The 16116-nt window shown below is 40.2% G+C and overlaps 2 protein-coding genes across 2 annotated transcripts; one reads left to right on the top strand and one right to left on the bottom strand.

The window, feature by feature from the left end:
* The first annotated feature begins 138 nt into the window (after window positions 1-138).
* arl2bp (ADP-ribosylation factor-like 2 binding protein) lies at window positions 139-3285 on the top strand. The gene is made up of 7 exons (XM_083894419.1): window positions 139-154; window positions 500-593; window positions 733-788; window positions 997-1103; window positions 1227-1312; window positions 1770-1866; window positions 3157-3285. Exons 2-7 carry the CDS (start codon window positions 556-558, stop codon window positions 3250-3252), a joined length of 480 nt encoding a protein of 159 aa, XP_083750545.1. The 5' UTR covers window positions 139-154; window positions 500-555; the 3' UTR covers window positions 3253-3285.
* A 3051-nt stretch (window positions 3286-6336) lies between these two features.
* Window positions 6337-14658, bottom strand: pllp (plasmolipin; the record flags this gene model as incomplete). Its single annotated transcript, XM_083893959.1, has 4 exons — window positions 6337-6444; window positions 9653-9769; window positions 10713-10886; window positions 14494-14658. 4 exons carry the CDS (start codon window positions 14656-14658, stop codon window positions 6337-6339), a joined length of 564 nt encoding a protein of 187 aa, XP_083750085.1.
* Between the last annotated feature and the right edge of the window lie 1458 nt (window positions 14659-16116).

Here is a 16116-nt window from a genome sequence, read left to right as displayed (position 1 = left end):
AAGAAATTGGTGTAGGAACCAATGTGCTCACAGATTTTGTTCTATCGGACACAATAGTAGAGCACACGTAAGTCCGTCGTTTCCTTGGCAACAGCATTACGTGAAGTATTAACCTCGGCGCGATTTGTTGACAATATGGACATCCAGGAAATAAGTAATTTGATTAAATATACTTGATTGACATTAACGAAACTCAAAATACAACGAAAAATTATAATTTTCCTCGGTACGATTAGAAGTGTTAAACTACGACTGTTCTGAACCTGACATGTGTTTAGCTAACGTTAGCTCATATTTACTTAGCCAGTTTGCTAACTAACGCTTTCGTTGACCAAGAATAAGAACTAAAACTTGTTTTTTGGGGGTGTTTGGCAGCTTTGTGGCCGTATTACCGCCTGTCTATGTCGTTTAATACACGAGCATTTAGCCGAAGGTAAATAATGTAATGTATAGTTATAGACTTCATTTAAGCTGTGTGTATTACACTATGTGTGTTTAGATGTCGCCTCATGTCGTTCGCAAGATGCCCGCAGCTGTGTGGAGAACATCGTAGACATGGATGACACTGACGAGGAAGTCCTAGTTACCTCCAGGTGGGTTTTGTTGTGATGCTTTGGACCCAGTCGAGTCACAAAGTCGGTCAGATTGACCTGTGTGTTACACAACTCATTGACTCTACGTGTCTTAATGTAGATAATATGCTCATTATCTGTGTTTTTCCTCTCCCTTCAGTTCCTCAGATGCTGCTTTTGATTTGGCCATTGGCTGCATAGAGGACATTGTCATGGGTAGGACCAGGGCGTGTTTTGTTCTGCATGAGAAAGTGCTTAAAATGTCAACTTTGTGACCAACTTTTGCAAACAAAGAGTATAATAAGGTGTTTACTCTTATGTAGGTGTGTCAGAAAAAAAAGCCAGTGTACTAAACCACCTGAAGACACTGAAATCTTTATTGTTTTACAAACTCATAGACATTTGGTGTTTACTTTTCTTCCAGAGGAGGAGTTTCAGCAGCTGCAGAGGAGCTTCATGGAGAAATATTATTTGGAGTTTGACAACTCTGATGAGAACAAACTCAGCTACACGCCCATCTTCAAAGAATACGTGAGTGCTGGATTTAACTGTTCAATGCAACCATGACTGAGTCTTACAATTACCCCTAGTAAATGTGAATAAAGTCAGGTATATTTTAACCTCTCTCACACCATCTAACATCGTGTTGTTTAGGTCGACCTGCTGGAGAAACACCTGGAGAACCAGCTGATGGAGAGAATCCCTGGCTTCCACATGAACACTTTCATAGAGCTGCTCATGTAAGATGTTAGATCACATTATTATTTCCTAGTAGGAACCATTTCACACATTTTACAGTTCACTAATAGTCCCATATACAACCCATTGTGTAGAGCGGTATGGGGAAACACACAAAACGAACTAAAACTGAAAAGAAAACAAACTTTGTTTCAACTGAAAGAAATACAATTGTGAGCCAACTAATCCACTATTTATTCAACTAAACATATTCAAATTTAAAGATTTAGAAGATTACAGTTAAAAAGGTGTAAATAAGCTTACGCTATAGCCTACACCTTTTTATTTTGTTAATTGAAAATGAACTGAAATGGATAAATAAATACATCAGATCAAGTTAGTGACATTAATGTGTCACTGAACCCAGCTTCACATTCACTCCAAAGAAATAAATTATGTTGCTGCAGTCCACCAGGTGGCGCAGTAGCACACTGACACCCTCCTGTGTTCCACCTGCAGGCAGCACAAAGATGAGACTGAGGGCGACATTTTCGACATGATGCTCACGTTCACAGACTTCGTGGCCTTCAAGGAGATGTTTCTGGAATACAGAGCGGTGAGTCGTCTGCAACCTCCGGCACAATTCACTTTAAACAAACAACACACTTTTCAACAGGATTTTCTCTCTGTTTCTATCTGGTGGAGTTCTTTCCATGACTACTTCTATGTAGCTTATTCCACTTTTGTATGTCGCTTTGGATAAAAGCATCTGCTAAATTCTTAAATGTTAAATTTTAAACTATACAGTGCTCTGTATTTGACCCATTCAGTGAAATGCAACTTTATTGTAAGATAAACCTCTAATTTTAGTGTAAAAATACCAGTAGGCTAAAAAATTAGTGTATAAGGGGTTTAGTTGACGTTTTATTGCAAGGACAGAAACAACTTGATTATTAATCAATTAAAGCTCACACAGAGTGGTCCTGTTGCACATCTATGTTAGTTATGGAGGTCTACTTACATATATTATCTTGTTTTTATGGTCAAAAACCTCCTAGTTGCTGTAAACGAGCCGATAGAAATCCTCTTTTCTGACGCTGTTTCCCAGCCGCGATATTTCAGACTCAACTCTCACCCCGGCTTCCCAACTGTCTTGTGATTGGCCAGTACCCTGAAGTGACATAATCAGAACACCTGCTCTCAGACGCGCAGCTCCCCCCTCTGGAACGGTGGATGCACTGCTACTCATTATCAAAACATTGTTTTAACAATGTTTAAAAATAGCTTCTTCACGACTCCCCGCCGCAGTCCCTTTTATGACTTTAAACCGGAGTCAGACCCAGAGTCAGAAGACACTGTTGCTCGTGAAACACCTCCACAACGGACGTTATTCTTCTTCTGCGGTTCAATGTAGGCAACCGGATGTGCCCGGACTAGTGCCCGTTTGTTTTTTTAAAGAATTTAAACAAGTTTTCACAAATTTTTCAGCTTCTTACATTGGAATATTTTCTGTTTTTTTGCTCTGAAAATCATAAAAACCAAATCATTTTGGTTTATGGACAAAACAGGACGCTTGAGAACATCATTATTTATTGGTTTGAGCAACACTGATCAATATTTTTATAAATGCATGCATTTGATTAATGGAGACAATAATCTACACATAAATCTATTTTGAAAACAACACGACATGGTACGACATGGTCCATAATGAGGTTTTATGCATGATTTGCTCTTACACAAAAGTGTCACATGTAAACATGATAATGAATAGGTCATCTTAAGTATCACAAACTTATTAAAGCACACATTTCTTTAAATGTAAGTAAGATTCTATTGAACATATTGAACACATCTGTGTTTAATGGGCTCTTTTGTATCAGCTGTGAACTCTGTGTGCTTCCAGGAGAAGGAAGGCCGAGGTCTGGACATGAACGGGCTGGTGGTCACGTCGCTGATCCCCGCGGATGTCAAACACACCGGTTTCACTGAATCGCAGTGACACTCGCACACACTCTTGGAAAGAAAATGTGAAAAACACTTGAATTGCCTCTTTCTGCATGTGTTGGTGTAGGATTGTTTCCCCTTCTTTACATGTGGTTGTTGCGTTTGTGACTCTATATCTACATCTTTAATCTTAAACTAAAATAATGAACACGCCTGAATTGTTTGATGGAACTTATTTAAGCTTCTCTGTAGATGAAGAATGAAGACGGAAAGGTTTCGACTTCCCCAACCAACTGCACTGGACACTACCTGCACTGGACACTACCACTGCACATGTCTTAAACTGGGATTGACACATAAATGAGGCTTAATCCTAATTTCTCAACCATCCCCTCATTCACGATACATGATGTTTATAGAAGGAAACCCTCGTGATGATATTGAATGTATGAATCGTGTTTTTTCTCCATATGAAAGTCATGTAACAGAACCAATATATGTTCTATGAAGATTTAAATAATAATGTGATCAGTTTGAAAACTGAGTTTTGTGCCTGTGAACGTGGATTATGGATTATAAAATGATGATGATGTGTGTGTGTGTGTGTGTGTCTGCCTGTAATGAGAAATAACATTGTTTTCAGTACGTTTTATACATGTCTTATCATGACAAATGAGTATATATATATTTATGTCACTGCTAAAATAACGCTGTTCATGTCAGATTTGTTTTTGGTAAAAGTATATTTCCAAATAAAGTGGTTTAAAAAAAAAGAGAAGCCTTAAATCCCTAAGTGCTTTATTTGAACAAGTGCAAGGTTGGAGTAGTAGCAGTTTGTGATATTATTTGACAATATTTAACCCTTTAACACCTAAACCTCAACCTTTATTTTTTGCTTATTTCAACCATAAAAGGGCCAGAAAACGTCCTGTGAGCAGAATAACGTTCAATATCTGGTAGTTATTTCCAATTTAAATTATTTTTAAAATAGTGTATTAACAATTTAAAATGAAGAAAAACAAAGTTTTATTTAGAAAAACAATGTAGTTGTACACAAATTCCAGGTTTTGTGTATTTAATTTGAAATTTTAACAGTATAAAACATAATTAAAATAGCATTTGTTTGAGTTTTTGTCTCAATGTCCCAAAACAGGCCACAAAATGGAAATTATGTACAGGTTTTAAGAGGTTAAAAAAATCCTTTAGCAAGACTGCATCATTAGACAGTGTGAGTGTCTTATTTGTTAAATTGCAGGTCGTGAGGCTTCATAAATGAGGTGCTTCGCTTGAAGAAGGTCTCAAGAAACAGGAGTTTGTGATTTTATTGACCAAAAAAATGCAACAGAAGAAAAAAGCCAAGGTCCCAGGACAACAAAAGTATAAACAAATTCGGCAGCATCCCCCTGATACACCATCTTTCTCGCAAAACACCCACCGCTCAGGTGGCTTCTTATACCCCTCCTGTAGCTCCACCCTAATTGGACTGAACCATTGTATGAAGTTAAAAGTAAACAAACACAGACAGAACAAATCAATGACCACAATCCTGTCACAGAAACATGCGAAATACCCTTAAGTTAATGTTAAATTACACTCTGGGAAATAAACACGAACTGTTAAGGAAAACCATGATTCGAATGTAAGCGTGTGTAGATAAATCAAACACACCCGAGTCTGTTTCCCCTGCTCCAGAACGCCTCCTGATTCAAATGAATGGCTCGTTGTCAGAGTCAGGTGTGTTGGAGCCCATCTACAACTTGACATATGTACATTTTATTTTGGCTTCTTCTGCGTGGATTTTTGGGATTCTCTTCAATTTTCACACCTCTGAATCCCAGAGTCAGAGACTTGGAACTCATACGATTCAAAAGGACATTTGTAAACACATGTTTACCGTGTGAATATTGTATTTTTAATCTCCAGTGCAGACACTCATTCTTAAAACTCTCCTCCGACATCATACTAAAGTAAACAAAAGGATCTCTGTGTGGTAAACAATGCGATGAAAACCTTTAAAAGCTTTAAAGTCTTGGATTTCAGAGGATCCAGTTACAAAACACAACATAACACAAAAGAATAGATCATCTTCTTTTCCATTTCAGGGTGCAGATTTGATTTTTTACACATATAAAGAAAATAATCTGTTTCTATTCTCCTTTAAAGGTGCAGTATGTAGGATTTAGCAACATCTCTTGAGACGACGACAGCCACTTCGGAATCCTACGTCAGGTTTCCGTGAGGTTGCTGCGACTTTCTGAGTTGGAAACCCGACCTGAAGAGGGCGCTCCAGTTCAAACCACCGACAACAATCTCGGAAATTGGGAAAATTCCTGCTGCTGATGTGAATATAAAGGGCTCATTTTTGTGGTTCATGAAAGCGACACTTCATACGTTCACATTGTACATTTACAAAAAAAACAGCAATATAATTATTTTAGATTGGATTTCAGCAAAAATTGGAATAATTTAGAATCTCAATCTTAAAAAGTTTTTTATATCACGTACTAGGGGTGAGGAGGAAAACTTTGATACAGTGAAATATTGCGATATTTGAGACTCCCTTATATTTTACTCGTGTTACAAATAAACATAAAACCTTTTGTGGATTAGCGCAACAAGCTAGCGTACCACTGGTGGTACACGTGCCACAGTTTGAGAACCGTGACACGAGACATTTAACGTCATCCTAATTTATTTATATCAAAAACATGTTTTGCACTTAAAGTGAGTCATGTAGTGTAGTGTAGTGTAATTCCAGAAGGTGGCAGTATTGTGACATCATGGATGCAAGCTGCCATTAAACCTCTTAAAAGAGGAAGATTATAACCCCAAATGATCACATAGGCTTTACATTCATCCGTATCAAAATAAGATTTCTGTATGTTTTGCATGGATAATCCAGTGTTGATATTGAGGGTATAAATCTGATATATGTATGGATTCTTTAGATTAGGGGTTCACCTTGTTGATAATACTGGAGCTATAGGCCGAGGTCAGGGCTTGTGTTGCCATGACAGTCACTTGATTTGATTGTGTTAAGTAGTTTTGGTATCAACAGCAGACTATCCACATAAATAAAGCATCTTTGAGGGGAAAGAAAAACATACGGAGTGTTTTTCCAGGATCTTATGTTGGAGTCCTAGGTGGGAACTGTGCTGGTGGCTGCGTTTCCTCCGTCTCCCTTCCAGTCCAGATAGGAGAAGACAGCACTGGCGCCGTACGCCACGGTCGCTGCAGCGCCAAAGAACTGGATGCACGCACACACACAAAGCAGGAAGTGAGACAATGATTACATTTTTTACAATGCAATAATGCAGGGCTTCTCAATCCTGGTCCTATAGGGCTGAACCATTTTGAATAAATATCGAATTGTGAGTATTTTGACAGGAATTGCAGAGGGAATGGCCTTTTTTTGTTTTTTTTTACATCATTATTCTCATTTTCACTCTAAAAACCCCTCAAAGAATGTTCTCTTCAGGGTTAACCCTAACCCTAACCTAGCCGTAACCATCACAACTAAATGCTTAGTCCTAAACCTAGCATTATCCATCACAACTAAATCGTTAACCTTGCTTTAACCATCACAACTAAATGCTTAATCCTTAAACCTGGTCCTATAGGGCTGAACCATTTTGAATTAATATCAAATTGCGATTATTTTGACAGGAATTGCAGATGGAATGGTCTTTTTTTTTTTTTACATAATTATTCTAATTTTCACTCAAAAAAACCCTCAAAGAATGTTCTCTTCAAGGTTAACCCTAACCCTAACCCTAACTAAATGCATAATCCTTAACCAAGCAGTAACCATCACAACTACATGCTTGGCCCTTAAACCTGGTCCTATAGGGCTGAACCTTTTTGAATAAATACTGAATTGCGAGTATTTTGACAGGAATTGCAGATGGAATGGTCTTTTTTTTAATCATTATTCTCATTTTCACTGTAAAAACCCCTAAAAGAATGTTCTCTTCAGGGTTAACCATAACCATAACCCTAACCCTGGGTCAGACCAGTATAATAATAGCATCATAACCTATAAACAACAAGCACGCAAGTGCAATTCCTAGAAAAGTACTTAATTTACCATTTACATCATGTGCATAACCACTCACAGATCACAGCGGATCTACAAAGCCATGTTTGAAAGCCCTGCTGTAGAATAAAATGTGTATAGAACCAGAAAATAATTCATCTAAAACTGATGTTTTGACACACATTTTGGCTTTAACAAATATGGCAATTTCGGTAAAATTTGGATTCATTGTTCAGCCGTACCTGGTCCCACTGCCCTGCAACTTTCATAACTCCAGCTCCAACACACCTGATTCAAATAAATGGGTCGTTAGCAGACTTCCTGATGAGCGTTAGAATCAGGTGAGCTGGAGCAGGGAAAGCTCGCCAGGAGCAGGATTGAGAAACGCTGCAATAATGGGTTACTTTTCTGTTGTAAATGTGCAATAAAATGCAGTAAAGAATGCAAATGATAAGTGTGTGTGTGATAAGATGTGGTGTTTGTGTGTAGGAAAATACAGGTTATATGGTCTATGCTGCAGGCCAAAGTCTCCTCACACACATTCACTCACTCTGGGTGAGGACACAAAATACAATTACTAGCACCTAGCCTTCACCATCACAACTAAATGCTTAGCCCTTAACCTAGCATTAACAATCACAACTAAATGCCTAGCCCTTAACCTAGCATTAACCATCACAACTAAATGCTTAGCCCTTAACCTAGCATTAACCATCACAACTAAATACTTAGCCCTTAACCTAGCATTAACAATCACAACTAAATGCTTAGCCCTTAACCTAGCATTAACAATCACAACTAAATGCTTAGCCCTTAACCTAGCCTTAACCATCACAACTAAATGCTTAGCCCTTAACCTAGCATTAACCATCACAACTAAATACTTAGCCCTTAACCTAGCATTAACCATCACAACTAAATGCTTAGCCCTTAACCTAGCATTAACAATCACAACTAAATGCTTAGCCCATAACCTAGCATTAACCATCACAACTAAAGCTTAACCCTTAACCTTACAACCACAACTAAATGCTTAGCCCTTAACCTAGCTTTAACAATAACAACTAAATGCTTAGTCCATAACCTAGCATTAACCATCACAACTAAAGCTTAACCCTTAACCTTACAATCACAACTAAATGCTTAGCCCTTAAGCTAACATCACAACTAAATGCTTACCCCTTAACCTAGAATTAACCATCACAACTAAATGCTTAGCCCTTACCCTAGCATTAACAATGACTTCTAAATGCTTAGCCCTTAACCTAGCATTAACCATCACAACTAAATGCTTAACCCTTAACCTAACAATCACAACTAAATGCTTAACCTAGCCATAACATCACAACTAAATGCTTAATCCTTAACTAGCATTAACCATCACAACTAAATGCTTCACCTTTAACCTAGCATTAACCATCACAACTAAATGCTTCACCTTTAACCTAGCATTAACCATCACAACTAAATATATGTAAAAGAAAAAAAACAAAAACGGGTCCCAGACAAAATGTCCCCACAGAGATTGTACGTTCTCTGGACCTCACAAAGATATAAACACAAGCACACACAGGTTTGGAGAGGTTAAACACAACCATAACACCATAACCATATGTCATAACCAGTTAATGCCTTATAATAACCTTAACCTAACCACAATTTAAATCACAGCCCTAAACCTAACTGTTCTACCTCATTAGGACCATGTTTTCGTCCCCAGGAGGACTGCTGGTCCTGATAAGGTCAATGGGTATGCCATATAATGGTCCGAAAAACAAACGTCTATGTGCACCTTTCCTCCCTCTGTGAAGTGATAGTCCATGTTTTTTCTAAGGTGTGACTGTTTCAACACACACACACACACACGCACGCACGCACGCACGCACGCACGCACGCACGCACGCACGCACGCACGCACGCACGCACGCACACACACACACACACACAGTGGGGTCACAATGAAGAACAGGTTTTCTACTGCTGCCTCGCCTTCTCTGGTTAATTATTTTCTCCGTCTAACAGCAGGAAAAAGCCGCAGAAACCTATTCGTTAACATAGGCTATCATAGATTTTAACAGGTGAGCCTTTTGATTATAGGCTGAAATCTGTCGTTCTCTTGTGTCACCTGTCCTTGTGTATGTTAAGAGGTCAAAGGTCGACTGAGTGGCAACTGTGCTACAAAGGTAACTAAGCACATGACACGCTGTGACAAGTTGTGGGTGTGTGTGTGTGTGTGTGTGCTTGCCACAATAAACATTGTTATCAGAAATACACACAGAGACACAGAGAGAGGCTGAAACAAGAATTCAGTGTTCAAACACCGACTCATAGATTCAATTATTAAAGGACTTATGATTGTATTGTGTTGCATATGCAACCAGTCGTTTTATGTGTGATTGAACAGTGTTGTGCGTCTTACGGCGGCAGCTGCGAAATGTCCATAGTAGCGGGTGTATAGGAAAGGGCGGACGTATGCTGCGTTGGTTGCGAAGGCGGTTAGATACAGGACTGTGGCCGCGGCGTTATACAACATCACCTGACAGAGGAGAAGAAACATTAGTTTCATCACAGCTTAACATTTCTGTTAGTCTATACACTCATGGATCGGTTCTCAAGCTGTGGTACGAGAGCTTACTTACTGCAGAAATACTGTTCTACCGTTTACACTAAGGTATATGTGAGGAGCACATATATGTATAGATGTAAGGTATAAAGTTTAAGCTCTTGAACAAAGCAGGTGCTCCTCTCGTCTTCAGTATTCAGGACCATGTGTGAATTCTGACTTATATCTCAAAATTCAGACTTTTCCTCAGAATATTGACTTAAATTCAGACTTTTTCTCAGAATATTGGCTTGAATTCAGACCTTTTCTCAGAATATTGACATAAATTCAGACTTTGTCTCAGAATATTGACTTCAATTCTGACTTTTTCTCAGAATATTGACTTAAATTCAGAATTTTTCACAGAATATTGACTTAAATTCAGACCTTTTCTCAGAATATTGACTTAAATTCTGACTTTTTCTCAGAATATTGACCTAAATTCTGACTTTGTCTCAGAATATCTAATTAAAATCTGACTTTTTCTCAGAATATTTACCTAAATTCTGACTGTCTCAGAATATTAATTTAATTCAGACTTTGTCTCAGAAAATTGAATTAAAATCTGACATTTTCTCAGAATATTGACAAATTCTGACTTTTTTTCCTCAGAATATTGACTTAAATTCTGACTTATTTCTCAAAATTCCGACATTTTTCTGACTTCTGACTTTAATCTCAGTATTCTTTAGTATTTTCTTTATTTTGTTTCCAAAAAAACCCTCACACGTGGCCCTTCCATCGTGGTTCAGCATACCATGATAATGACACAACAAATGTTTAAAAAAACATTTTCCTCCTTTCCTTTCCTTTCCTTTCCTTTCCTTTCCTTTCCTTTCCTTTCCTTTCCTTTCTCCTCCCTCCTCTCGTTGCCTACCGTCAGAGGCCAGGGGACAACAATGAGTTGTCGCGGGACGCCGAACAGGATCATGAAGAACAGGATGGTGGTGAGGATCCACAGGGTGACGGCCACAAACATCACCCACCCGTATGCCGGCACCGCAGTGTAGGGAGTACCGGCTATCAACGCCCAGTGAAGGAGCCCCAGGACCTGGAGAGGAAACAGGACAGGGTCATGAATCATTTTCTGCTACACTTCCTCTTCTTCTTTCTGTTGTTCTGAATGGTGCAGGGGTTCTGGTTTTTCCCCTGCATGGTTTGTTTCAGGAAGCCATGACACGGTCATTACCATCACCTTTCTCTGGACCATTCACATTCAAATTTACACCCAAACCCGCTTAAACAAATTCCAGTTGTGCTTCCCAAATAAAAACTGTATCAGGTACACTGGACATTCAATAACGTGAGGCAGTGGCACCCAGTACGGGCTCCTGCAGTTGTGGGTTCATAGATGGTATGGCCTGCATACCATAGTTGTTACGAGTGGTTGTTTGAGTCACCGTTGCCTTTCTCTATCATCTCAACCAACCAATCTGGTCCTTCTCTTCTGACCAGTCAACAACAACCATCACTCGGTTTCAACTTCCATGGGGCACCTTGACCACATCTACATGTCTACACTGTCCGAGTTGCTGCCATGTGATTGGCTGCTTAGATAGTTGTGTGGAGAAGCAGTTGAAATGCATTTATTGGTGACTGAATGTTTCTCACCACGCACTTCCCTTCCAAGTGTGTTGGAGAACCTACACTCTTAGAAATAAGGGTTCCAAAATTGTCCTTCTACAAGGGCTGAGGTTCTACCTGGAACCTTTCCAGAAGAAAGGGTTTTTCAAGGGTTCTTGGTAACACTAATGGTTCCAGTAACCCTGGATTTCCACTGGACGCGGAACGGCCGCAGAACGGCAGTGGCGCGGTTCTGCTTCGTCCTCTCCCCAGCGTCAATCCCCACCGGGCGCGTTACGGCAGCGGCGCGGATCCTTGGGAGCCGGCGGTATTCACGGAAGATCGCGCGATAATCTCGAACGGACGCAAGTTCGCGAGAACCCGCGATAGACTGTGTGTATAAAGGAAACAACAACAACTCAGCTTCTTTCATTCTCCGACGCGGAACAACTGTTGATCTGGTGTCATAAATGATTTTATGTTTCTCCACTTCAACAATCAGTCTCTCGTCGTACATTATGACTCTCCGAGACGCTCTGATTAATTGACTGTTTACCTGGCAGCACCGGCCACGACGTAATGTTGATGTGAAGTTGTGACAGGCTATATGACCTCCGTATTGGGTTTTATTTTGAAAGGGGGGCGGAAATGTTTTACTTTGATTCTGTGTCGGACTTCCTGTCTTGTGCGATCTGCTTCGTTGAAATTTACGAGGTTCAGCAGCGGCAATGGAAAAAATAGAACTGATTCCTAGCCGCTTTTGGGCCGCTGCTGAGACGCTCTACATCGCGTGTGGTGGAAATGCTCTCATTGATAAGAATGGAAGCGATTTGCAACGGATCCAGAGAACCCTTTAAAAAACCATTTCCTGAATAAAGGGTTTTAAAAGGGTTCCAGGTGGAACCTTTTTTATAAAGGTTCCACCTGGAACCAAAAAGGGTTCTCCTATGAGGTCAAGCTGAATAACCTTCTATGGTTCTTCTTAGCACTATTATTTCTAAGACTGTATGAGGCAGGGTCTCTGCAGGTTTCTAGAAGTCAAATTTAAGACTTTTCAAGACTTCTTTAAGACCATAATGAATACAATTTAAGACCCATTTCACACCCATACTGGCAAAAAAGTACAAATGACATGAAGGAAAATTTGGAGGCACAAACCGTTGAACTTGCAATTCGGCTTTCTCCAGTTTTCTGCAGCAGTTTTCTCCGCTGCTATGCTAAGCTGTAACACACCGCGGCTCGCGCACAGCACACTAGCTAGTGGTGCTCGATGAATTCTCACCGGGCAGCACAGAAAATAGAAACATTTCAAAGTGAGACTGAAGTTTATGCATGTTTCAAATAAAAGTAACGTAAATAGATTTTTAAGACCTTTCAAAATTGTATTCAAGACCTTTTATGAGATTTTGGGAGAATGTTAGACATTTTAAGGCCTTAAATTCAAACTATTGGATTTAAGACTTTTTAAGACCCCGCAGAGACCCTGTGAGGCCTTCAGCTCATCATCAAAACTGAAAAGAGTCCATTGTGGGGTCCAAAATGGCAGCCTTTGTAGAGTTTACCTATAGCTCCTGATGCAAATAGAATTCCTACAATCAGGTGACTTAACATCTATTCAAAAAATATAGGTAAATAAGTTTTTTTGTCTAAATTTTACACACTGGACCTTTAGTTGAACAGTCCAGCAATATCTGAAAAGTCTGAAAACAAGGCTCCTCTCTTTGCTTCACTGTCTCTTTGCCCCTGTCCCACGAGAAAGGGCATGAAAGGAGAGTCTATTATGTATGCAGTGATCAAATTTCACATTTTACACACCTGATACACACACACACGCACACACAGCGGGAGGCACGTTTACAAAGACCCGTGTTCTGACCGAGAGGAACTTCAGATCACCTCAGTTTCCTGATTAAAACAGTAAAAAAATATTACTGCAGCGTTACTGATCAACTTGGATCACGCTCGTTCGTAGGTTTATTACCATTTCATATACACAACTGCTGACATCTGAACCTGCTCCTACTACTACAACGCTGTCAAAAGCCAACGCACATAGCACATACAGGGCTGGACAATGTTTAACAGTCATATACAGAGGGCAAACATTAACAGTGGTCCCCTCTGTCCTTGAAGGCTTAAGGTTCAGTGTAACGATGGGGTTTGTCAGAATGGTGTGAGGGCCCTTGGGGGGGACAAAGGTCTGCTGCCGCTGTCAGTCATCCAGGCCCGGTCACATGTCCTCTTTGTGGACAGAGACTAGTGCAAATAGTACATCAGTGGAAGTGGAAACGGCTCGGAGCTCTTTAACACTATGGCATTGTCTGTCATTTTAGCTTCATGTCAACAACTGTGTGAACCTGGACTTCTGTTTTGTTTGTCAGTGACATTTATGATGCTAGTGCACATTCAAATTCCTGTAGCACTGCATTTAGAGCACATATATACACATATTTATCTAGTGCTGCTGTAATGCTGACTACATTTTCTAATTTAAAAGCACTTTGAATGACCGTGTTGATGAAAGGTGCTACACAAATAAACTTGCCTTGCGTTACAACTCAACAAAAGTTCATATCATGGTGTGGTTTGCCTTTAAATCATCCTACATAATGAAGGTACACTTGGGAAATATGATATTACTGATAGGCCTGCAACGATTAATCAAATTTTTTAGTTGATTATTAAATGAATCTATTTTGGTTAATCTGGTTTAGTTATCTTTTCCCCCCTAATAATTAAACCAAACTTAGATTTTTCAACCTTTTAAATGGTAATTTTCTGGTTTCTCTGTTCCATATAACAAACAATTAATTATTTACGGACAAAACTCATAAACGAATTGAGAAAATAATCTATAGTTTCATTGAGTATGAAAATACATTTCAGTTGCTAAATGCTCGTTCTGGATCCATGTGAGGTTTTCCCACTCGTATTTGTCAATGTCATAAAATAACAGGGAAAACCTGAAATACAAGACCAGCTGATTTAAAAGTTATTTTTCCATAATCTCAGAATGAAGATAGGAGCGGCTTCCTTTCACACTGAGCTCAACAGACACACAGCAGTGGATCTCAGGATCTGTTATTATTACGTACTATTTCAACGATCATGAGGATGCCGGGGATGCTTCGAACGAAGAACGTGTCCATCGTGGTGGTGACTCCAGCAGCCAGCTGTCGGAGGCTGTTGCCTCCCTGCTGAGGGCCCTGGGAGTTGGGCGAGCTGGTCTCTGTGGTGACTTTGGATGGGAAGTCTGCCATGATCGCACACAGCAGCAGCAGCAGCACCTTATCTGAAGAAGAGAAACAAACAAACTCCGAATGACGAGGCGAGGTGTCCAAGAAGCAGTTTTCCTCCTCCGAGAGCAGCTTTTCAATCCACAGAAAACGTCCAATGTTCCTGGGATTTTTTGCTAAACACTGACTACATCAAGCGTTTGGTATAAGAGTTCAATCACAGCTAAAACACAACTATTACATGAAACACCAATGGATATTAAAGTCCACGAGTGAAAGTGGAGTCTTCCAGGGAAATCTCCAGGTTCAGATATTGACTCTGTACAGTCGCCACCTGTACTGACAGGTGTCTAACGGTGCTCGTCTCTCCCTCCCTCCCTCCCTCTCTCTCTCTCTCTCTGTTTCATCATCCTATCCTCTGTGTGCTCGCTCTGATACCTCCCATATGTCTCTACCTTTCACCTGAGTGACTCATTAATGTATTTGAAAACAGCGAGGAGGAGGAGGAGGAGGACAGAAGGGAGGGAGGGAGGGTGAGAGAGAGAATGACTCAGTGATGCCCTCGTGGGTTGGATGTGTGCATACATGTGTTACGATAACAGGTGAGACACCACTGTGCAGGCAGAAACGCAGCTTGTGAACAGGCAAGGCCGGCAACTGATTGGGGCCCCGAAGCTGATAGGGGGCCCCCCCGACACTCGGAGCCTGAGGGCTGTTTTTACTGAAATGTGCAGTGACCAGCATTGTTGTTTTCGTCAACGATGACGATGCGGAAATATTTTCGTTGACGCCACTTTTTTCATGACGATAACATGACGAGACTTGTGTGAGTTTTCGTTGACGAGACAAAAATGGACGAAAATGTTAGTGGGTGGTCTGTCAGACGTTTAAAACGCATGACATTTCTGCTCATTGTGCGTGTCAATTCCCTTTCCTAGTTAGGGTGTGTTGTGGTGATCTCACATTCCAGAGCTTTTGTTGTTTTTTCGGCCAATCACCTGACTGTCACGGAGAAAGCACATGGCTGCTTAATATGCACGTACTCTACTGCTTCTGCAGTGTGTGTGTGTGTGTGTGCGCGTGTGTTCACCGTTGAATGAAGATGGATTAAGAAACCCACAGAAGGACTGAAAAGTGGCTGTACTTTTTAACAAAGACACCGACAAAGAGACACTTCTGCTCGGTAAGTGGACTCGTTAGCATTTTAAGCTAGCGATTTTTATGACAACAAACAGATGGATTATTTAGCGGCAGAAAGAAAGCAGGACATGACAATAACTGGACACAGTAGTTAGTAGTAGTGGCTAAAGTTAGCCTTTGTTACGCGAACGTCAATTCATTATGTGTGTGTTTCTTTAGCAGCACGTTTAGCCATGTTTACATGTTCCATCTCTTTGTGTGTTATAATAGCCAATCTGCAAGCTCACAATGTGTTGCAGTGTGTTGAACTTATAGGTCTGCTGCTGTTTTCACAACTTATGT

The sequence above is a fragment of the Microchirus variegatus genome (assembly GCF_963457635.1).
Source record: "Microchirus variegatus genome assembly, chromosome: 8".
Classification (NCBI taxonomy): domain Eukaryota; kingdom Metazoa; phylum Chordata; class Actinopteri; order Pleuronectiformes; family Soleidae; genus Microchirus; species Microchirus variegatus.
The sequence above is the reverse complement of the archived record's forward strand: the minus strand, read 5'-3'. Positions and strand labels throughout refer to the sequence as shown.

What these genes read in the sequence shown, in the direction of transcription:
- arl2bp (XM_083894419.1), top strand. Translation starts at nt 556, where the DNA reads ATGGATGACACTGACGAGGAAGTCCTAGTTACCTCCAG. An exon ending in CATAGAGGACATTGTCATGG is followed by an intron (nt 789 to 996) that starts GTAGGACCAGGG and finishes CTTTTCTTCCAG; the next exon opens with AGGAGGAGTTTCAGCAGCTG. An exon ending in ACTTTCATAGAGCTGCTCAT is followed by an intron (nt 1,313 to 1,769) that starts GTAAGATGTTAG and finishes TTCCACCTGCAG; the next exon opens with GCAGCACAAAGATGAGACTG.